Source organism: Procambarus clarkii, chromosome 64 (assembly GCF_040958095.1).
Source record: "Procambarus clarkii isolate CNS0578487 chromosome 64, FALCON_Pclarkii_2.0, whole genome shotgun sequence".
NCBI lineage: Eukaryota > Metazoa > Arthropoda > Malacostraca > Decapoda > Cambaridae > Procambarus > Procambarus clarkii.
In genome coordinates, this window is record NC_091213.1 from 31,372,239 (window position 1) to 31,391,437 (window position 19,199).

At 40.6% G+C, this 19,199-nt stretch overlaps 1 protein-coding gene across 1 annotated transcript in view; it reads right to left on the bottom strand.

Annotated features, from left to right (window-relative positions):
• Positions 1-9,025, bottom strand: part of LOC138354835 (uncharacterized) — a 35,092-nt gene extending 26,067 nt beyond the window's left edge. The window contains exon 1 of the mRNA XM_069309337.1: positions 8,961-9,025. Coding sequence (XP_069165438.1) covers positions 8,961-9,025 — 65 coding nt within the window. The remainder of the gene's footprint in view (positions 1-8,960) is intronic.
• Between the last annotated feature and the right edge of the window lie 10,174 nt (positions 9,026-19,199).

Consider the following 19,199-nt stretch of genomic DNA (forward strand, 5'->3'; position numbering starts at 1 on the left):
CGATTTGCCATCTCTGAACCCCATGCCGGTGTTGTTTTACAAAGTTATTTCCCTCCAGATGCTCTACGAGCCTTTTCTTCACGAACTTCTCCATCTCCTTGCATGGTATATAAGTTAGGGAAACTGGTCTGTAGTTCAGTGCCTCTTGCCTGTCACCCTTTTTGTATATTGGGACTACATTAGCTGTGTTCCAGCCTTCTGATAGGTTTCCTGTTTCCAGTGACCTGTTATACACCATAGAGAGTGGCACGCTTATTGCTTCTGCACCTTCTTTTAGTATTTATGGTGAGATTGTCAGGCCAAACAGCCTTTGTCACATTGAGTTCCAACAGATTCCTTTGACATCATCACTGGTGAGGTCAAATTCCTTCAAGGTTGCTTGGTTTGCCACCTCCTCATTTAGTGCATGGGATTCTCCTTGTTCTTTTGTGAAGACCACCAGCGGGCTTGCGGTGGAATGTCTTGTTGCGTTCTTCACACACCTCCTTGTCATTCTCTGTGTATCTGTTCTCCCCTTATTTCAGTTTCATCACTTGTTCCTTCACCACAGTTTTCCTCCTGTGGCTGTGGAGCAGGTTTGGTTGGGTCTTAGCTTTAGTCGCAATGTCATTTTCATACTGTCTCGCTGCTTCTCTCCTAATTCTGACATACTCATTTCTGGCCCTCTGGTATCTCTCCCTGTTCTCCGGTGTTTTGTTATTCTTGTAGTTTCTCCATGTTATTTTACTCAATTGTTTCCCTACCTTGCATTCCTGGTTGAACCATGGATTCGTCTGTTGCTTTTCGTTTTTCTCATTTTGGACCGGAATAAATTTATCTACAGTTGTAATTGTTGGTGTGTGTGTGTATGCACGTGTGTCCGTGTTAGTAGAGAGTGTGGTGGTAGTGGATGAGAGAGCGCGGCATGACATCTGCGATCAGCAATTCACCAACAAAGAAGTCCTTGTTCTGGCTTGCCAGAGTGCCCACCCTGGCCCAGCCAGCGACGTAGTTTAGGACAGTCATAGTCTGGCCAAGAGGTGGACCTCAACACAGTTCCTTCCCCCCACTGTTCACCCTAGGCGGGCGCCAGTCACCCTACTAGGGTGCATCCATCTGAGTTGTGAGTTAGAGTGTTAGTACACCTTATTTTGACCAGGAGTGTCTTAGTGGTGACAAGTGTAGTCTGAACCAGGAAGCCAATATATGGTTGAGGATGGGTAGATTGGTGGATTTCTTGGGTTGATTAATTCAATGTTAAATAGTAACTTTGTAAAATGTCAGTAAGTGCAGAACTAGTAATCAATTGCTGGAAATGGAAATACATAATGTAATAAATTTCTAAGTGTAAAATAACAAGTTTGAGTTTTGTTCATTCCTGTTTTTAATTAATAATCTATGAATTAGAGTAATGATAAAGTGCCCAGTGTTACTAATCTCTCAAGTAAAACTGGAGTAGAGATAACAAAGTGAGGAAACGAAAGGGAAGCTCAGTCGACCAGTGAGTGAGGGTGTGGCCAGAGGCAATGAGGCACCTCCCCTCACCTCACCAGCCTGTTTGTTTCTCATTAATTTATTCAGTAAAGATTCTGGAAATGATGCTTCCTGTCGTAAATTGTTGACAAAATTATGTAGAACTGGCAGGATGGTGTCAGCTTATATTTATATTAGAGAGTAATATACATGAGCTTACTCTCTGTACTCCTTCCTAATCATTCTCCTTCCTCTTCCTCCTCCTTACTTCTCTCCTCCTACCTCCACTCTTCCCGTGCATGCCTCGTTTTTGTTGTTAGACGGACGAGTTCCCCTCTCAACCTAATCCATATATATCCCCTCTCTTGTCTTCCATCCTCTTCCCCTCCTGCTTGCTTACTTTGTTTTACTTCTTGCCATCAGAGAGTAGGGATACGTTTTAAATACCCCCCCCCCCTCCCCATTACGCTGTTATGTAATCTCTGAATCCATCACAGCCTGGAATTTCCATCTCATCAAAACTCCAGTCGTTCCTTATCAGCAGGGCCACTCCTCCACCTCCTCTTCCTTCCCTCTTTTTCCTTACTATATAGTAGTCCTTTAGAAACACAGCATCTGTTATGACTCCTGACAATTTTGTTTCCGTGAGTCCTATTACATCTGGGTTTTTTCTTGCCAGTTCACTTGCTTTATTGGTAACCCCATCGATGTTTGAGTACATTACCTTGATGCTCATTTTCCTATAACCACTTTCACCCTCCCTCCCTACAAGTGTAGGAAGCTGTTCCATGGTCATTGCTACTTGGGTAGGCTCATCGTCCTGAAAGGAAGTTGCCAGGGGTTCAGGGGAGATGAGGTGGGGGATGGAGGGCTTAGATCTTGCCCAGGCTTGCTTGGGACAGGAAGAAGCCTTGGTTACGAGTACTTGGGGTTGGATGGTAGGGATTGCTGATTACCAAGGCTCGGACAACGTAGTCGCCGTTATCATAGTGAAGCCTCCCACTTCCAATCTTAACTCCACAACAGCATCTCAGGCGATAGGAACAGGCTTCAGGGAGGAGCTGTTACGGTTATCCCCTGCACAGATGCTCCAACATCAAGGAACACCAACAATACGTGCCAAAACGTATTGTCAACGACCCCCTCCCTTCCCTCACATTGCCACCAGCAAACAACTCTTACGGTGCCGGTTCCTCGTCTACAGCCCCAGCTTCGCGCCACTGTGACGTCACCAGCTTGTATATGAGGACTTGCTAGTGACCAGAACAGCAGATTATTCTTCTGGTGCTCAGAAACAGCCACATCTCCAAACTCTAACATCTTGCCCTCCCCTAGACGTCCTTACTGAGGCTGACGGTAGACGCCCAGAGCATTTTGTTTAATGTCTTGTGCACATCTTGTACTAATGTAAAATTCACAGGTTTTTTTCTTTTGATTGTGTAAAAGGCAAGTGGTCAAGGGGTTTTTGTCTTTAATTATTCATTATTAATTTTTGTATGACTAAAGTAAATGTTTGTTAAGTTTTGTTATGTTAAATATTTCAAAGTGTTTATTTTCTTGTTCTGTACCCACAGCTTACACAACGTAAAGGTTCCAGCAGTTTTATTTTCATTTTTTTTTCTCTTTTTTTTATTTAATGTGCGTTTGGCACAACACCTGCCAGGACAGTAACTGTGCAGTCAAAGAACACGTTCACAATATATATACCAAACAAGTTTGCAATAACCTTGTCTGAAACGCCATGCGTGCTAGTGGCTTTACTAGAATGTAAAATCAACCTCATATCTATATTTTCTCATAACCCCATATGTACCATCTTGTATATAAATAAAATAAATGAATAAATAAATAAATAAATAAATAAAGTCAGACCTAGGTCCCAGACCAAAGGCTTTAAGACAGTGCACTGTTGCATGTGCACTCCTGGGGCTTTCACGCTGACAACTACTCGTCATGCACTCACTCTGCACTCTTAAGAGTGTTGAGTGAGTGAATGACAGTCATGAAATTCCATTCAATCGCACAAATTATTCCATTCACTCGCACGAGTCAATCTATATGTTCTGACTCCCACTCATTTTATTTTTTTTCTACAATATATTCATCTTCCTCTGTCAAAGACCTTTACATCCCCAAGATGTAGCCCGCGACAGCTGTTTAACTACCAAGTAATTACGTATTTCAACGTGAACAGAGCTTCGAGTAAAAGAAACGAGTTCATAGACTGAAAATTGTGAATGCTGACCACTCGACCCTGTAGGTGTGTAATTTTGTGTTAGTACTCTACTATTTGGGCTTAGAGGATTCAGTTTCGGATCTTTCATCCCTTTTTTCAACCTTGAATCATCTGGTATTCAGGTTTCTAAATCATTTGGGCTGTACTATATTTATATATAAAACTGTGTATGGAGTCTGCCTCCTCACGTCACGTTCACTTCACTTGTTCACTTCTCTTACACTAAAATATCATTTAATAATTCAGTTTCGTGAGTCTCCCATTCTCGTTACTAATCATTTCAAAAATATTTTGTCATTGTCTGCTTGATCAACTTCCCTGAATGTTTAACAAGATGTAATCATGTCTACCCTTGAACTCCTATTTCCAGAGTCATGCGATAATTTTCAAAGCATTTCTTCATAATTCATCCATGTTATCTCAGATTCTCTTAGATTATTATATATACATATATATATATATATATATATATATATATATATATATATATATATATATATATATATATATATATATATATATAAATATATATATATATATATATATATATATATATATATATATATATATATATATATATATATATATATATATATATATATATATATATATATATATATATATATATATATATATATATATATATATGACAATGTCAGACCACGGAGGAAAATGAAACAGGAATTTCCTTCATTTTATTCATTTTCATTTCCTTCAACAGGAATTTAAGGAAATTCCTGTTTCATTTTCCTCCGTGGTCTGACATTGTCACATTCTTAATCACGTGTTTATTTTCGTGATATACACATATATATATATATCAAGAAGACGTCAAGGACATCATCAGGAGGAGCCTCGCCACAGCCCGCTGCCCAGCACAAAGAGAACCACACTTATTCAGACCTAACGACCCTCAGAAGCGCCCAGATGGGGTCACCTTGCTTCCTTGCAATGATGGTAAGCAAGTGGTGTGGGACTACACGTGTGCTGCCACAATGGCCAGTATCTACCTGCACTACAGCACACGTGAAAGCGGTGGTGCTGCTTCATTCATGGAATCGCAGAAAATTATTAAATACAGAGGTCTGGAACACTGCTCTTGCTTTGTTCCGATCGGCTCGGAGACCCTCGGTTCATGGGGAAAATGTGCTTTGAAGTTCCAGAAGGAATTGGGCGACAAATTGATCAAATTTATGCGTGGTTTCCTCTCAGGCTATGGGTTCCCCCTTCTTCCAGCCAGAGGTGGTAATCCCTTCCTATATAGATATATTTATATATATATATATATGTATATATATATATATGTATGTATATATATATATATATATATATATATATATATATATATATATATATATATATATATATATATATATATATATATATATATATATATATATATATATATATATGAGATCTCTCTCTCTCTCTCTCTCTCTCTCTCTCTCTCTCTCTCTCTCTCTCGCTCTCTCTCTCTCTCATATATATATATATATATATATATATATATATATATATATATATATATATATATATATATATGAGAGAGAGATTCTAAGAGAATCTGAGATATCATGGATGAATAATGAAGAAATAGCACTAACCGGCCACGCGTTGCTGAGCCACAGCAACCTTACCAGTCCCCCTCTCCTCCCCCACCATTCCCCCACTCCACCATCTCCTCTTCCTTCCCAACATGCCCCAGTCCCTTGTCCCCTCGTCCTCCCCACCTTCTCTCACTTCCGTTCCCTCATCATCCCCACTATTCCCCACTCCCTCGTCCAATGTCTTCCCAAATGGTCTGATGTTCCCATCAGAAAATTGGGAACATGAAGTAATCTGATGTTCATCAGAAAATTGGGAACATGAAGTAATCTGATGTTCCCATCACTGAAATATAAGAAAAACAGTTAAAAAAATAAATGAAAATATGAAAAAATAATTTTTTTTACTATACTCACAAAATGAATGGTATCGTAAACAAAAAAATATACTATACTCACAAAATGAACGGTATGGTAAACAACACAGCTCAATTCCAACGCAATTCACACAAAATAATTAAATCAAAATGAAAATAAATCAAAATCTATGAAAATAAATCAAAATCTATGAAAATAAATCAAAATCTATGAAAATTCAATTGATCAATGCAATCAGAAACATTGCAATGGATTTGTAACATATTTAGTAGAGCATGTGTGTTTCTCCTACATGCAACAGATGGCGCTGTTATTCAAGAAAAGCATAGTTTTACCTGTCACAGGTGTGGCATCTATACTTATACTTACGAAATGAACGGTATGGTAAACAACACACCTCAATTCCAACACAATGTCACAAAAAATAATTCAATAAAAAATAAAATACATTGAAATCTATGAAAATAAAATTTATCAATGCAATCCAAAGCATTGAAATGGAATTCGTGACATATTTAGTATAGCGTGCATGTTGCTATTATATGCAACGCTGTTTAAAAAAAAAACGCATGTTTTTACCTGTCACAGGGGCGGCATCTATATAGTACGTATATAAAAAGATGAACCTATTAGAATGCAACGTTGTGTCAAAATTTCAAAGCAATTGGTAAAGAGGTTACGAAGATTTCTCTCACATGAAAAACACAGTTTTTTAGAAAAAGCTTGTTTTGTTTACCATCACAGACGTGACATCTATAATGTATGTATATAAAAACCTGCTCGGATGCAAATTAAACGTTGTGTGAAAATTTCAAAGCAATCGGTGAAGAACTTTCGGAGATTAGCTGTTATGCACAAACGAACATTTCCATATATATATATATATATATATATATATATATATATATATATATATATATATATATATATATATATATATATATATATATATATATATATATATATATATGTCGTACCTAGTAGCCAGAACGCACTTCTCAGCCTACTATGCAAGGCCCAATTTGCCTAATAAGCCAAGTTTTCATGAATTAATATATTTTCTCTAATTTTTTTCTTATGAAATAATAAAGCTACCCATTTCATTATGTATAAGGTCAATTTTTTGTTATTGGAGTTAAAATTAACGTAGGTATATGACCGAACCTAACCAACCCTACCTAACCTAACCTAACCTATCTCTATAGGTTAGGTTAGGTTAGGTAGCCGAAAAAGTTAGGTTAGGTTAGGTTAGGTAGGTTAGGTAGTCGAAAAACAATTAATTCATGAAAACTTGGCTTATTAGGCAAATTGGGCCTTGCATAGTAGGCCTAGAAGTGCATTCTGGCTACTAGGTACGACATATATATATATATATATATATATATATATATATATATATGTCGTACCTAATAGCCAGAACGCACTTGTCAGCCTAATATGCAAGGCCCGATTTGCCTAATAAGCCAATTTTTCCTGAATTAATATATTTTCTCTAATTTTTTTCTTATGAAATGATAAATCTACAAATTTCATTATGTATGAGGTCAATTTTTTTTTATTGGAGTTCAAATTAACGTAGATATATGACCAAACCTAACCAACCCTACCTAACCTAACCTAACCTATCTTTGTAGGTTAGGTTAGGTTAGGTAGCCGAAAAAGTTAGGTTAGGTTAGGTTAGGTAGGTTAGGTAGTCGAAAAACAATTAATTCATGAAAATTTGGCTTATTAGTCAAATTGGGCCTTGCATAGTAGGCTGATAAGTGAGTTCTGGCTACTAGGTACGACATATATATATATATATATATATATATATATATATATATATATATATATATATATATATATATATATGTCGTACCTAGTAGCCAGAACGCACTTCTCAGCCTACTATGCAAGGCCCGATTTGCCTAATAAGCCAAGTTTTCATGAATTAGTTGTTTTTCGACTACCTAACCTACCTAACCTAACCTAACCTAACTTTTTAGGCTACCTAACCGAACCTAACCTATAAAGATAGGTTAGGTTAGGTTAGGTAGGGTTGGTTAGGTTCGGTCATATATCTACGTTAATTTTAACTCCAATAAAAAAAAATTGACCTCATACATAATGAAATGGATAGCTTTATCACTTCAAAAGAAAAAAAATAGAGAAAATATATTAATTCAGGAAAACTTGGCTTATTAGGCAAATCTGGCCATGCATAGTAGGCTGAGAAGTGCGTTCTGGCTACTAGGTACGACATATATATATATATATATATATATATATATATATATATATATATATATATATATATATATATATATATATGTCGTACCTAATAGCCAGAACGCACTTCTCAGCCTACTATTCAAGGCCCGATTTGCCTAATAAGCCAAGTTTTCATGAATTAATGTTTTTTCGTCTACCTAACCTACCTAACCTAACCTAACCTAGCTTTTTTTGGCTACCTAACCTAACCTTACCTATAAATATAGGTTAGGTTAGGTTAGGTAGGGTTGGTTAGGTTCGGTCATATATCTACGTTAATTTTAACTCCAATAAAAAAAAATTGACCTCATACATAGAGAAAAGGGTTGCTTTATCATTTCATAAGAAAAAAATTATAGTAAATATATTAATTCAGGAAAACTTGGCTTATTAGGCAAATCGGGCCTTGAATAGTAGGCTGAGAAGTGAGTTCTGGCAACTAGGTACGACATATATATATATATATTGCCTAGTATGCAAGTTTTCCTGAATATATATATATTTTTCATTTGTTTTTTCTTATCAATTGATAAAGCTGTCCATTTCATTATGTATGAATTAATTTTTTTTAAATTTGAATTAAAACTAACGTAGATATATGACCGAACTTAAGCAACTCTACCTAACCTAACCTATCTTTACCTAACCTAAACTAACATAACTAAGTCAATAATTTACGATCTTAATATCATATAAAAATAATTCAATTAAACAAATTGAAAACAATTTGTTGAAAATAAAGAAAATCACTCGGCCTATTAGGCAAATCGGGCCTTGCATAGTTTGCCGAGAAGTGCATTCTGGATACTAGGTACGACATATGTATATATGTCGAAATATATATGTATGTATATATATTCGAAATAAATATTCCCTGATGTGGCCGCATATTTCCCCCATCAGGAGAAATTCTGGCATATGTGGCATCCAGGGGTCTGAACGACTGTATTCAGGTTGTTCACATATTAGCTAACCTTGTATGAACAGCTGATGACTAACGTTTGATGTGAGCCTCGACACACAGGTTCAGTGTGGTAAGAACCTTAATTTTTCTCTGTCTGATTCCAGGGAGGGGTTTCCTCTCCATTTTTACTGGCCTTCTCTTGTCAGCACTTAGTTTCATTACGTTGCACTTGCCGTAGTTAATCTCTAGATACCACATTTTGGATCAATATATGCTTGTCTAGATCATTCAATAGTTTCATGCAGCCTTTCACCGTATGTATCCCCCATATAGTTTTTTATGTTGTCAGAATTAGTGAGCATAAGGAGTATTTCCCTTTTTGTAAACTCGCATTCTTAGTCATAGTAAAGGTATAAGTTTAAGGTACCACTGCTAATCTCTGTGGGATGCTGCTGGTAACATCTTACCACTATGAGGTGTCTCCTCTTACTGTGACTCTGCCTTCTGTTGCAGAGGTACCTTAACTGCTCTTTACTTCAGAGGTATCTTTCAGCACACCGTCTTTCACTCTCTCTTGAGTGCTTTGTCAAGGTCTGAGAGTGTGATTTGGACGAGACTTACATCTCAACGTCCAACGTCATTAGATGTTGAGATGTAAGTTTCTTGCTAATCGCAAACTCTGATCTTGACAAAGGACTCAGGAGAGTGTGAAAGACCTGGTGTAAATTCCTTACATAAATTTCACAAATATACAAGTGTGGGTTCTTATCCTATGTTATTATATCTGTTAGAAGACATTACCATTACTAATTACTATTACGGTATTTACCACATCCTTACCTGACCTAAAATTACCTGACATTGGATTGTAGTGTAGAGCGTCCTGTCTGTTTTTTTTTTTGTATTCCTGAATGCGGTTCTGGGCGTTCTTCTACTCACCAAACCTGGCCTGGGGCCAGCCTTGGCCCTACAATTGTTGTTGTCTAATAGCAAATGTAGGGCCAATGCAGTCAGATAATTCCCTTCTTTAAAGTTGCGTGTTCTATTTTACATAATTTGTTGATTGTGTTTGTTGAGTGCATGTGTAGGGAAGTGCATGTGTCCTTTAACAGAAAATAAGTTCGAACAACATGAAAAGAAATAACCCAACCATATATATGAAAATGAAAGTGACGACATATTGGTTCATCCTGAACTGAAATAATGTAGAACATGGGAAGTAAAGGGAGGAAACCATCACAAGGCAAGAGAGCATGTGAGGCGAAAGAGGATAAATTAAGAATTTAAAAACTAATGAAAGCATCCCTAACTAAAAGAAAGGAAACTCAAAACAGAATAAAATGTAAGTGAATAAGAAGGCGAAATAAAACAGATATAACCAAATTAGAGACACAATGAGATAGTCACTCGCATGTTGCCCGAAAATATTAGAACATTGAAAGAACAGGAGAACAAACAATTGAATAAACACCAGCTGAAATAGAAGATGTTGTCCTACTGTGAACCAGACTGTGTTAGTGAGATTTCACGTTTTGACATATAAGGAAGGCAAAACACAGGGTTCCGCACATGAAGACGTTGAGGATGAAAGAAGGCGAATGCCGGGGGATAACCAAGCTGGGAGAATAACTTCTAAAGAAGAAAAATTTCAGAGTCAGAAAACTGAGGTCACAGATGCGTTTGGGCCGCAACAAGACGGGACGAAAACACTTTTCTTAACAAAAGGATAGTAGGAAAATAATATATACGAGTGTGCATGCACAGAAAGAGAGAAGCCATTCACAGAGATGTGTAATATATACATCTGGAGAGTGAAGGAGATAAACTGATACCCATTAAACACTGACGGGAGGTTACACATTGTTACGAGGAAAAGATAGATGAGAAAAGTTTAGTTGTGAGGCCAAACACCAAAAATATCAACAACATAGTGGAGCCAGGGAGGACGAACTGAGCAGGTGTAGCATGAACAGTTTCACAATGTTCAATGTTGAGATTGGCGAGAGAGAGAGAGAGAGAGAGAGAGAGAGAGAGAGAGAGAGAGAGAGAGAGAGAGAGAGAGAGAGAGAGAGAGAGAGAGAGAGAGAGAGAGAGAGAGAGAGTATAATAAGAGGTGTTCTGTGTGTTCTGAGCGTTGGTTCTTTATGGTTATCTCTCTCTCTCTCTCTCTCTCTCTCTCTCTCTCTCTCGCTCTCTCTCTCTCTCTCTCTCTCTCTCTCTCTCTCTCTCTCTCTCTCTCTCTCTCTCTCTCTCTCTCTCTCTCTCTCTCTCTCTCTCTCTCTCTCTCTCTCTCTCTCTCTCTCTCTCTCGCTCTCTCTCTCTCTCTCTCTCTCTCTCTCTCTCTCTCTCTCTCTCTCTCTCTCTCTCTCTCTCTCTCTCTCTCTCTCTCTCTCTCTCTCTCTCTCTCTCTCTCTCTCTCTCTCTCTCTCTCTCTCTCTCTCTCTCTCTCTCTCTCTCTCTCTCTCTCTCTCTCTCTCTCTCTCTCTCTCTCTCTCTCTCTCTCTCTCTCTCCCTCTCTCTCTCAATTGTTGTAGTTATATTCAAAATATATTTTTCCCCAAGAGTAGCGTGACTTTCAGCGTGGCTTGTGGCCACTTCTCAGTGTAATAGCAGGGACAGAGTTGATGCCAGAAATGCATTCTCGGCCCAGTTAGTCCTTGACTGTCGGCTAGAGGAAGAGGTGTGACTTGCGACCTTACTGAAAAGTTCAATCTTTCTCTCAGAAAGATCTTTCAGTTACACTCGACAAAAGACTTCTCGCTCTTAGGAAGAATACTTTTTTACAAGTGCTAATGTCACAAAAGTCTTACAATTTGTATTATTCTTGTGATATTTTGTATATTTCAGGAAGCTTCATTCTTTATGTGTGTTCGTGAAAATTTTACAGCCGTGAGATTTTATTTAGGTGTAAGTCTTGTGCTTTGTTACACAGCTGACGCATCACCAGCTTACCGACTTCAGTAGTAAATAATTGAGTTAAATGTGATATATCACTTTGTTATTTACACTCGTGGTGTCTTGTGTACATGGAGCCCTTATGGTGTACATACGTGATAGTGTACATGGAGCCCCTTGTGGTGTACGTACGTGATAGTGTACATGAAGCACTAGTTGTGTACATACGTGATAGTGTACATGGAGCCCCTTGTGGTGTACATACGTGGTAGTGTACATGGAGCCCCTTGTGGTGTACATACGTGATAGTGTACATGGAGTCCCTTGTGGTGTACATACGTGATAGTGTACATGGAGTCCTTGTAGTGTACATACGTGGTAGTGTACATGGAGTCCTTGTTGTGTACATATGTGATAGTGTACATGGAGTCCTTGTAGTGTACATACGTGGTAGTGTACATGGAGTCCTTTGTAGTGTACATACGTGATAGTGTACATGGAGTCCTTGTAGTGTACATACGTGATAGTGTACATGGATCCCCTTGTGGTGTACATACGTGATAGTGTACATGGAGTCCCTTGTGGTGTACATACGTGATAGTGTACATGGAGTCCTTGTAGTGTACATACGTGATAGTGTACATCGAGTCCTTTGTAGTGTACATACGTGATAGTGTACATGGAGTCCTTGTAGTGTACATACGTGATAGTGTACATGGAGCCCCTTGTAGTGTACATACGTGATAGTGTACATGGAGCCCCTTGTTGTGTACATACGTGATAGTGTACATGGAGTCCTTGTAGTGTACATACGTGATAGTGTACATGGAGTCCTTGTAGTGTACATACGTGGTAGTGTACATGGAGTCCTTGTTGTGTACATATGTGATAGTGTACATGGAGTCCTTGTAGTGTACATACGTGGTAGTGTACATGGAGTCCTTTGTAGTGTACATACGTGATAGTGTACATGGAGTCCTTGTAGTGTACATACGTGATAGTGTACATGGATCCCCTTGTGGTGTACATACGTGATAGTGTACATGGAGTCCCTTGTGGTGTACATACGTGATAGTGTACATGGAGTCCTTGTAGTGTACATACGTGATAGTGTACATGGAGTCCTTTGTAGTGTACATACGTGATAGTGTACATGGAGTCCTTGTAGTGTACATACGTGATAGTGTACATGGAGCCCCTTGTAGTGTACATACGTGATAGTGTACATGGAGCCCCTTGTTGTGTACATACGTGATAGTGTACATGGAGTCCTTGTAGTGTACATACGTGATAGTGTACATGGAGCCCCTTGTAGTGTACATACGTGATAGTGTACATGGAGTCCCTTGTTGTGTACATACGTGATAGTGTACATGGAGTCCCTTGTGGTGTACATACGTGATAGTGTACATGGAGTCCCTTGTAGTGTACATAAGTGGTAGTGTACATGGAGCACTAGTTGTGTACATACGTGATAGTGTACATGGAGCCCCTTGTGGTGTACATACGTGATAGTGTACATGGAGCGCCTTGTCGTTGTACTCACCTAACTGTGCTTGCGGGGGTGGGATTGAGCTTTCGCTCTTTGGTCCCGCCTCTCAACCATCAATCAACAGGTGTACATATCTATCATATCTACACTTGAAACTAAGTATGGAGTCTTAATGCATTCTATTTGTCAACACACTGACACTAAAAAAGTTCTTTCTAATATCCCTGTGGCTCATTTGGGCACTCAGTTTCCACCTGTGTCCCCTAGTGCGTGTGCCTCTTGTGTTAAATAACCTCTCTTTATCTACCCTGAGGGAACCGACCTGTGAGATTTATATTTATTTAATTTATATGAATTTATATAGAATTTATATTTACGTTAATTTGTATACTTCGATAGCAATTTATATGATGAGTGGACTGTATTTCTGCAATAATCTCACAAATCGATCCTCTATACATTAGGGGGGGGGGGGTTATATTGAATTTATATATATGCAGCCAATCAAACTACAGTATTAACTACACATTGAAGAGGTTCCTTATCTTATTGTACAGCAGGCCTTAGTCCACCAGGTATAACCAGGATGTAGACACCAAATTTTCCTCGTGTGAGGTAGCTTCCATCACCCAGTAACTGATACACAAAGCATGCTTCCTCGTCTTGACCTGTCAAAAGGCCGCTAGCTGTAAAGCCAGAATCCTAATATATGACAGCTATATCAGAGAAAACACTGTATATTGAACCATAAAGACCTAGGCTTAATTACCTTTTATTTAGAGGCAGTTCGTATTCTAACCGACTCGCCCCTATCTACTGACATTAATGGCCACAAATGATAGATAAATGGGTTTCGGCAGAACACTTAACTTGTATTTGTTGACAGCGTGTTGATGATGGTACACCTTTGGTTTCCATAACACTTCGTCCAAGTAAAATTAACAGGAGCCGAATTCCTCCCGTGCCTCTGGTCTAAGTACATAACAATGGCTGACCACTCCCTCCTCACTGACGTTACTGGCCTACATTGTCCAGATGTCAGGAAGTGATAGAAGGGTCACATTTACTCTATTTTAATATTGATAATTATGTTAATTAAAATAAGATGTTTTTATGATGGTAAAGTCCAAAGACTAATATATTTAAGAATAATTCCCACCATAATAGGTGGTGAATTTATTATAGTATGTGGTAATGATATCCCGTTTTCTATAGACGAAAAATTCCACTACAAGTTACATTTTCTATGGGTAACTAGTGTATACAATGCAGCAATATTATCTGCCTGTATGATATTATTAAATGGTGTCGGATTTTCCGACATACCCTGTCGATTCCTTTGAGAATCTTGTATGTGGTGATCATGTCCCCACTAACTCTTCTGTCTTTCAGTAACGCGAGGTTTAATTCCCGTAGCCTCTCCTCGTAGCTCATACCTCTCAGTTCGGGTACTAGTCTGGTGGCAAACATTTCAACCTTCTACAGTTTAATCTTATGCTAGACTTGATATGGACTCCATGCTGGAGCCGCATACTCCAGGATTGGTCTGACATATGTGGTATACAAAGTTCTGAAAGTTTCCTTACACAAGTTTCTAAAGGTCGTTCTTATGATGGCCAAATTGGCGTATGCCGCTGATATTATTCTCTTGATATGGGCTTCAGGGGACAGGTCTGGTGTGATATCAACCCCCAGGTCTTTCTCTCTTTGACACTTGAAGAATTTCATCTCCCAAATGATACTTTGTATCTGGTTTCCTGCTCCCTACACCTATCTTCATCATTTTACATTTGCTTGGATTAAACTCTAACACCCGTTTGTTCGTCCATTCGTGCAGCTTGTCCTCCTCTGTCTTAATCCTTCTCATAATTTTGGCATCGTCATCAAACATTGAGAGGAATATGTTTGGGAGATCATTTACGTATATCAGAAACTGGATAGGACCGAGTACAGAGCCCTGTGGGACTCCACTGGTGACTTCACGCCTACCTGAGGTCTCACCCCTCACTGTAACTCTCTGCTTCCTATTGCTTAGGTACTCCCTAATCCACTGGAGCGCCCTACCAGTTACTCCTGCCTGTCTCTCCAGCTTACGTACCAGCCTTTTATGGGGTACTGTGTCAAAGGCTATCCGACAGTTCAAGAAAATGCAGTCCGTCCATCCTTCTCTTTTTTGCTTAATCTTTGTCACCTGATCGTAGAATTCTATTAAGCCTGTAAGGCAAGATTTACCCTCACTGAACCCATGTTAATGGGTTGTCTCGATGTCCCTTCTCTCCAGATGTGTTAGTACAACCCGTTCTTGCAAATTTAATAAGTCAAAATTGACTTATTAGTTGCATGCATAGGTGACATACTAAACATAATAGTTTCCCTTGAAAAGCTTCATAGAAAACACCGACCTTACCTAACCTACTTAGTATTTTAAAATAAGCATCTTATAGCTTCGTAATTACAATTGTTATTTAACCTATTATAGGTATAGGTTAGGTAATAATTGTAATAACGAAGCAATAAGATGCTTATCTTAAGCATCCTAAGACCTTACCTAAGTAGGTTAGGTAAGGTCGGTGTTTTCTATGAAGCTTTTCAAGGGAAACTATTATGTTAAGTATGTCACCTATGCACATATTTAATAAGTCAATATTGACTTATTAAATTTGCGAGAACGGGTTAGTTTGTAGGGTTTTTTCCTCACGATCTTCTCCACCACCTTGCATGATTTATATGTCAAGGACACTGGCCTGTCGTTCAGTGCCTCTTGTCTGTCACCCTTTTTGAATATTGGGACTACATTAGCCGTTTTCCATGTTTCTGGTAGGTCTCCCGTCTCCAGTGACCTACTTTACACTATGGAGAGTAGAGGGTGTACACACATAATAGTGTACATGGAGCCCCTTGTGGTGTACAGCCATAATAGTGTACATGGAAGCCTGATGCCTTGACGAGCGACCCAGCTCCTGTACTGAAGCTCTCAGCTTGAGTAATTAATTAGCTCGTTAGTGTCAACAAAACAGGATCGGCACACAGCCTTGCTCATTAGAGGTAAGGTAATGACCGCGATAATATATTGTGAGCGGTGAGGGAAGAGGAGGGAACGCCACGACGTGTTTGGTGCGGGGTAGGAGGCGTGGCTGCTGGAGTGTGGGTATGTGTGTGTGGCTGCTGGAGTGTGGGTATGTGTGCGTGGCTGCTGGAGTGTGGGTATGGGAGCGTGGCTGCTGGAGTGTGGGTATGTGTGCGTGGCTGCTGGAGTGTGGGTATAGGTGCGTGGCTGCTGGAGTGTGGGTATGGGTGTGTGGCTGCTGGAGTGTGGGCATGTGTGCGTGGCTGCTGGAGTGTAGGTATGGGTGTGTGGCTGCTGGAGTGTGGGTATGTGTGCGTGGCTGCTGGAGTGTAGGTATGGGTGTGTGGCTGCTGGAGTGTGGGTATGTGTGCGTGGCTGCTGGAGTGTGGGTATGGGTGCGTGGCTGCTGGAGTGTGGGTATGGGTGTGTGGCTGCTGGGGTGTGGGTATGTGTGCGAGGCTGCTGGAGTGTGGGTATGTGTGCGTGGCTGCTGGAGTGTGGGTATGGGTGCGTGGCTGCTGGAGTGTGGGTATGGGTGTGTGGCTGCTGGAGTGTGGGTATGTGTGCGTGGCTGCTGGAGTGTGGGTATGTGTGCGTGGCTGCTGGAGTGTAGGTATGGGTGTGTGGCTGCTGGAGTGTGGGTATGTGTGCATGGCTGCTGGAGTGTGGGTATGTGTGCGTGGTGCTGGAGTGTGGGTATGTGTGCGTGGCTGCTGGAGTGTGGGTATGTGTGCGTGGCTGCTGGAGTGTGGGTATGGGAGTGTGGCTGCTGGAGTGTGGGTATGTGTGCGTGGCTGCTGGAGTGTAGGTATAGGTGTGTGGCTGCTGGAGTGTGGGTATGTGTGCGTGGCTGCTGGAGTGTAGGTATGGGTGTGTGGCTGCTGGAGTGTGGGTATGTGTGCGTGGCTGCTGGAGTGTGGGTATGTGTGCGTGGCTGCTGGAGTGTGGGTATGTGTGCGTGGCTGCTGGAGTGTGGGTATGTGTGCGTGGCTGCTGGAGTGTAGGTATGGGTGTGTGGCTGCTGGAGTGTGGGTATGTGTGCATGGCTGCTGGAGTGTGGGTATGGGTGTGTGGCTGCTGGAGTGTGGGTATGTGTGCGTGGCTGCTGGAGTGTGGGTATGTGTGCGTGGCTGCTGGAGTGTGGGTATGGGTGTGTGGCTGCTGGAGTGTGGGTATGTGTGCGTGGCTGCTGGAGTGTAGGTATGGGTGCGTGGCTGCTGGAGTGTGGGTATGTGTGCGTGGCTGCTGGAGTGTGGGTATGTGTGCGTGGCTGCTGGAGTGTGGGTATGGGTGTGTGGCTGCTGGAGTGTGGGTATGTGTGCGTGGCTGCTGGAGTGTAGGTATGGGTGTGTGGCTGCTGGAGTGTGGGCATGTGTGCGTGGCTGCTGGAGTGTAGGTATGGGTGTGTGGCTGCTGGAGTGTGGGTATGTGTGCGTGGCTGCTGGAGTGTAGGTATGGGTGTGTGGCTGCTGGAGTGTGGGTATGTGTGCGTGGCTGCTGGAGTGTAGGTATGGGTGTGTGGCTGCTGGAGTGTGGGTATGTGTGCGTGGCTGCTGGAGTGTGGGTATGGGTGCGTGGCTGCTGGAGTGTGGGTATGGGTGTGTGGCTGCTGGGGTGTGGGTATGTGTGCGAGGCTGCTGGAGTGTGGGTATGTGTGCGTGGCTGCTGGAGTGTGGGTATGGGTGCGTGGCTGCTGGAGTGTGGGTATGGGTGTGTGGCTGCTGGAGTGTGGGTATGTGTGCGTGGCTGCTGGAGTGTGGGTATGTGTGCGTGGCTGCTGGAGTGTGGGTATGGGTGCGTGGCTGCTGGAGTGTGGGTATGGGTGCGTGGCTGCTGGAGTGTGGGTATGGGTGTGTGGCTGCTGGGGTGTGGGTATGTGTGCGTGGCTGCTGGAGTGTGGGTATGGGTGCGTGGCTGCTGGAGTGTGGGTATACCAGAAATTGTATTCTCCATAATAAACAATAAACACTTTGCTTTGTCAGACGATTATTCCAGAATGACTTTAATTTAATACTGAATCAAAGTTAACAACTTTGAATTGAAGTTACCCTTGGATATTGTGCCCATTGATGTGCTAGATAAAAGTGTTCCATCAATGATAGATTCATCACATTTCCAAATGGATAACATTATTCACTCAGAGTTCTGTGGTCAACAAACTATGATAAAAAGTATATTTTGTAATAAAAAGTATAACTAAGAAGCTGGTAAACTCTACACGAAATATAGCAACTGACAATCATCCTGATCACAGCACCAATTGTGATAACTTTGAAAGTCTTGTTATATGTTTGCATGAGAAATTAAAAAGAAAATTACATAAAACGTAATTTTTTACATAAGATTACATAAGAAAAATTACTTAGGATTTCGGCATATACGGGCCGAAATTACCTCATATAAATTCGCATTTATGTTTTTAGCTCAATATTAAATAAATAAAGCATTAGTCCACACTGGGCCACGAATTAAATAATATCTGTTGACTATAGATTTGAATGTAAAATTGTCATGAAGTCTTTTATAGTTTATGGTGACGGCTTTCATGAATGACGAAGCCGTCATTCGTGAAAGGTGAATAACCGCATATATATTTGTGCATATAACACAAGCACAAATAACTAAAGAGTTATTCTCTCCGTGAGACGGACTATGCCTGACTAACTCTCCTCATGTTACTAAACCTAAACAATTGAAGGCGACCGCCACCCAGCGCCAACTATTTGAACCACGTTGACCAACCTACACACTAAAAAGTGAAGGGACGACGACGTTTCGGTCCGTCCTGGACCATTCTTAAGTCGGTTGAGAATTCGACTTGAGAATGGTCCAAGACAGACCGAAACGTCGTCGTCCCTTCACGTTCTAGTGTGTGATTTGGTCATCATATTTCAGCCACGTTATTGTGACTCCTCGTCTGCCTATTTGAAGCACTCTAATCTATTATAAAATTACTAATTACTGGAAACTTTGTATCA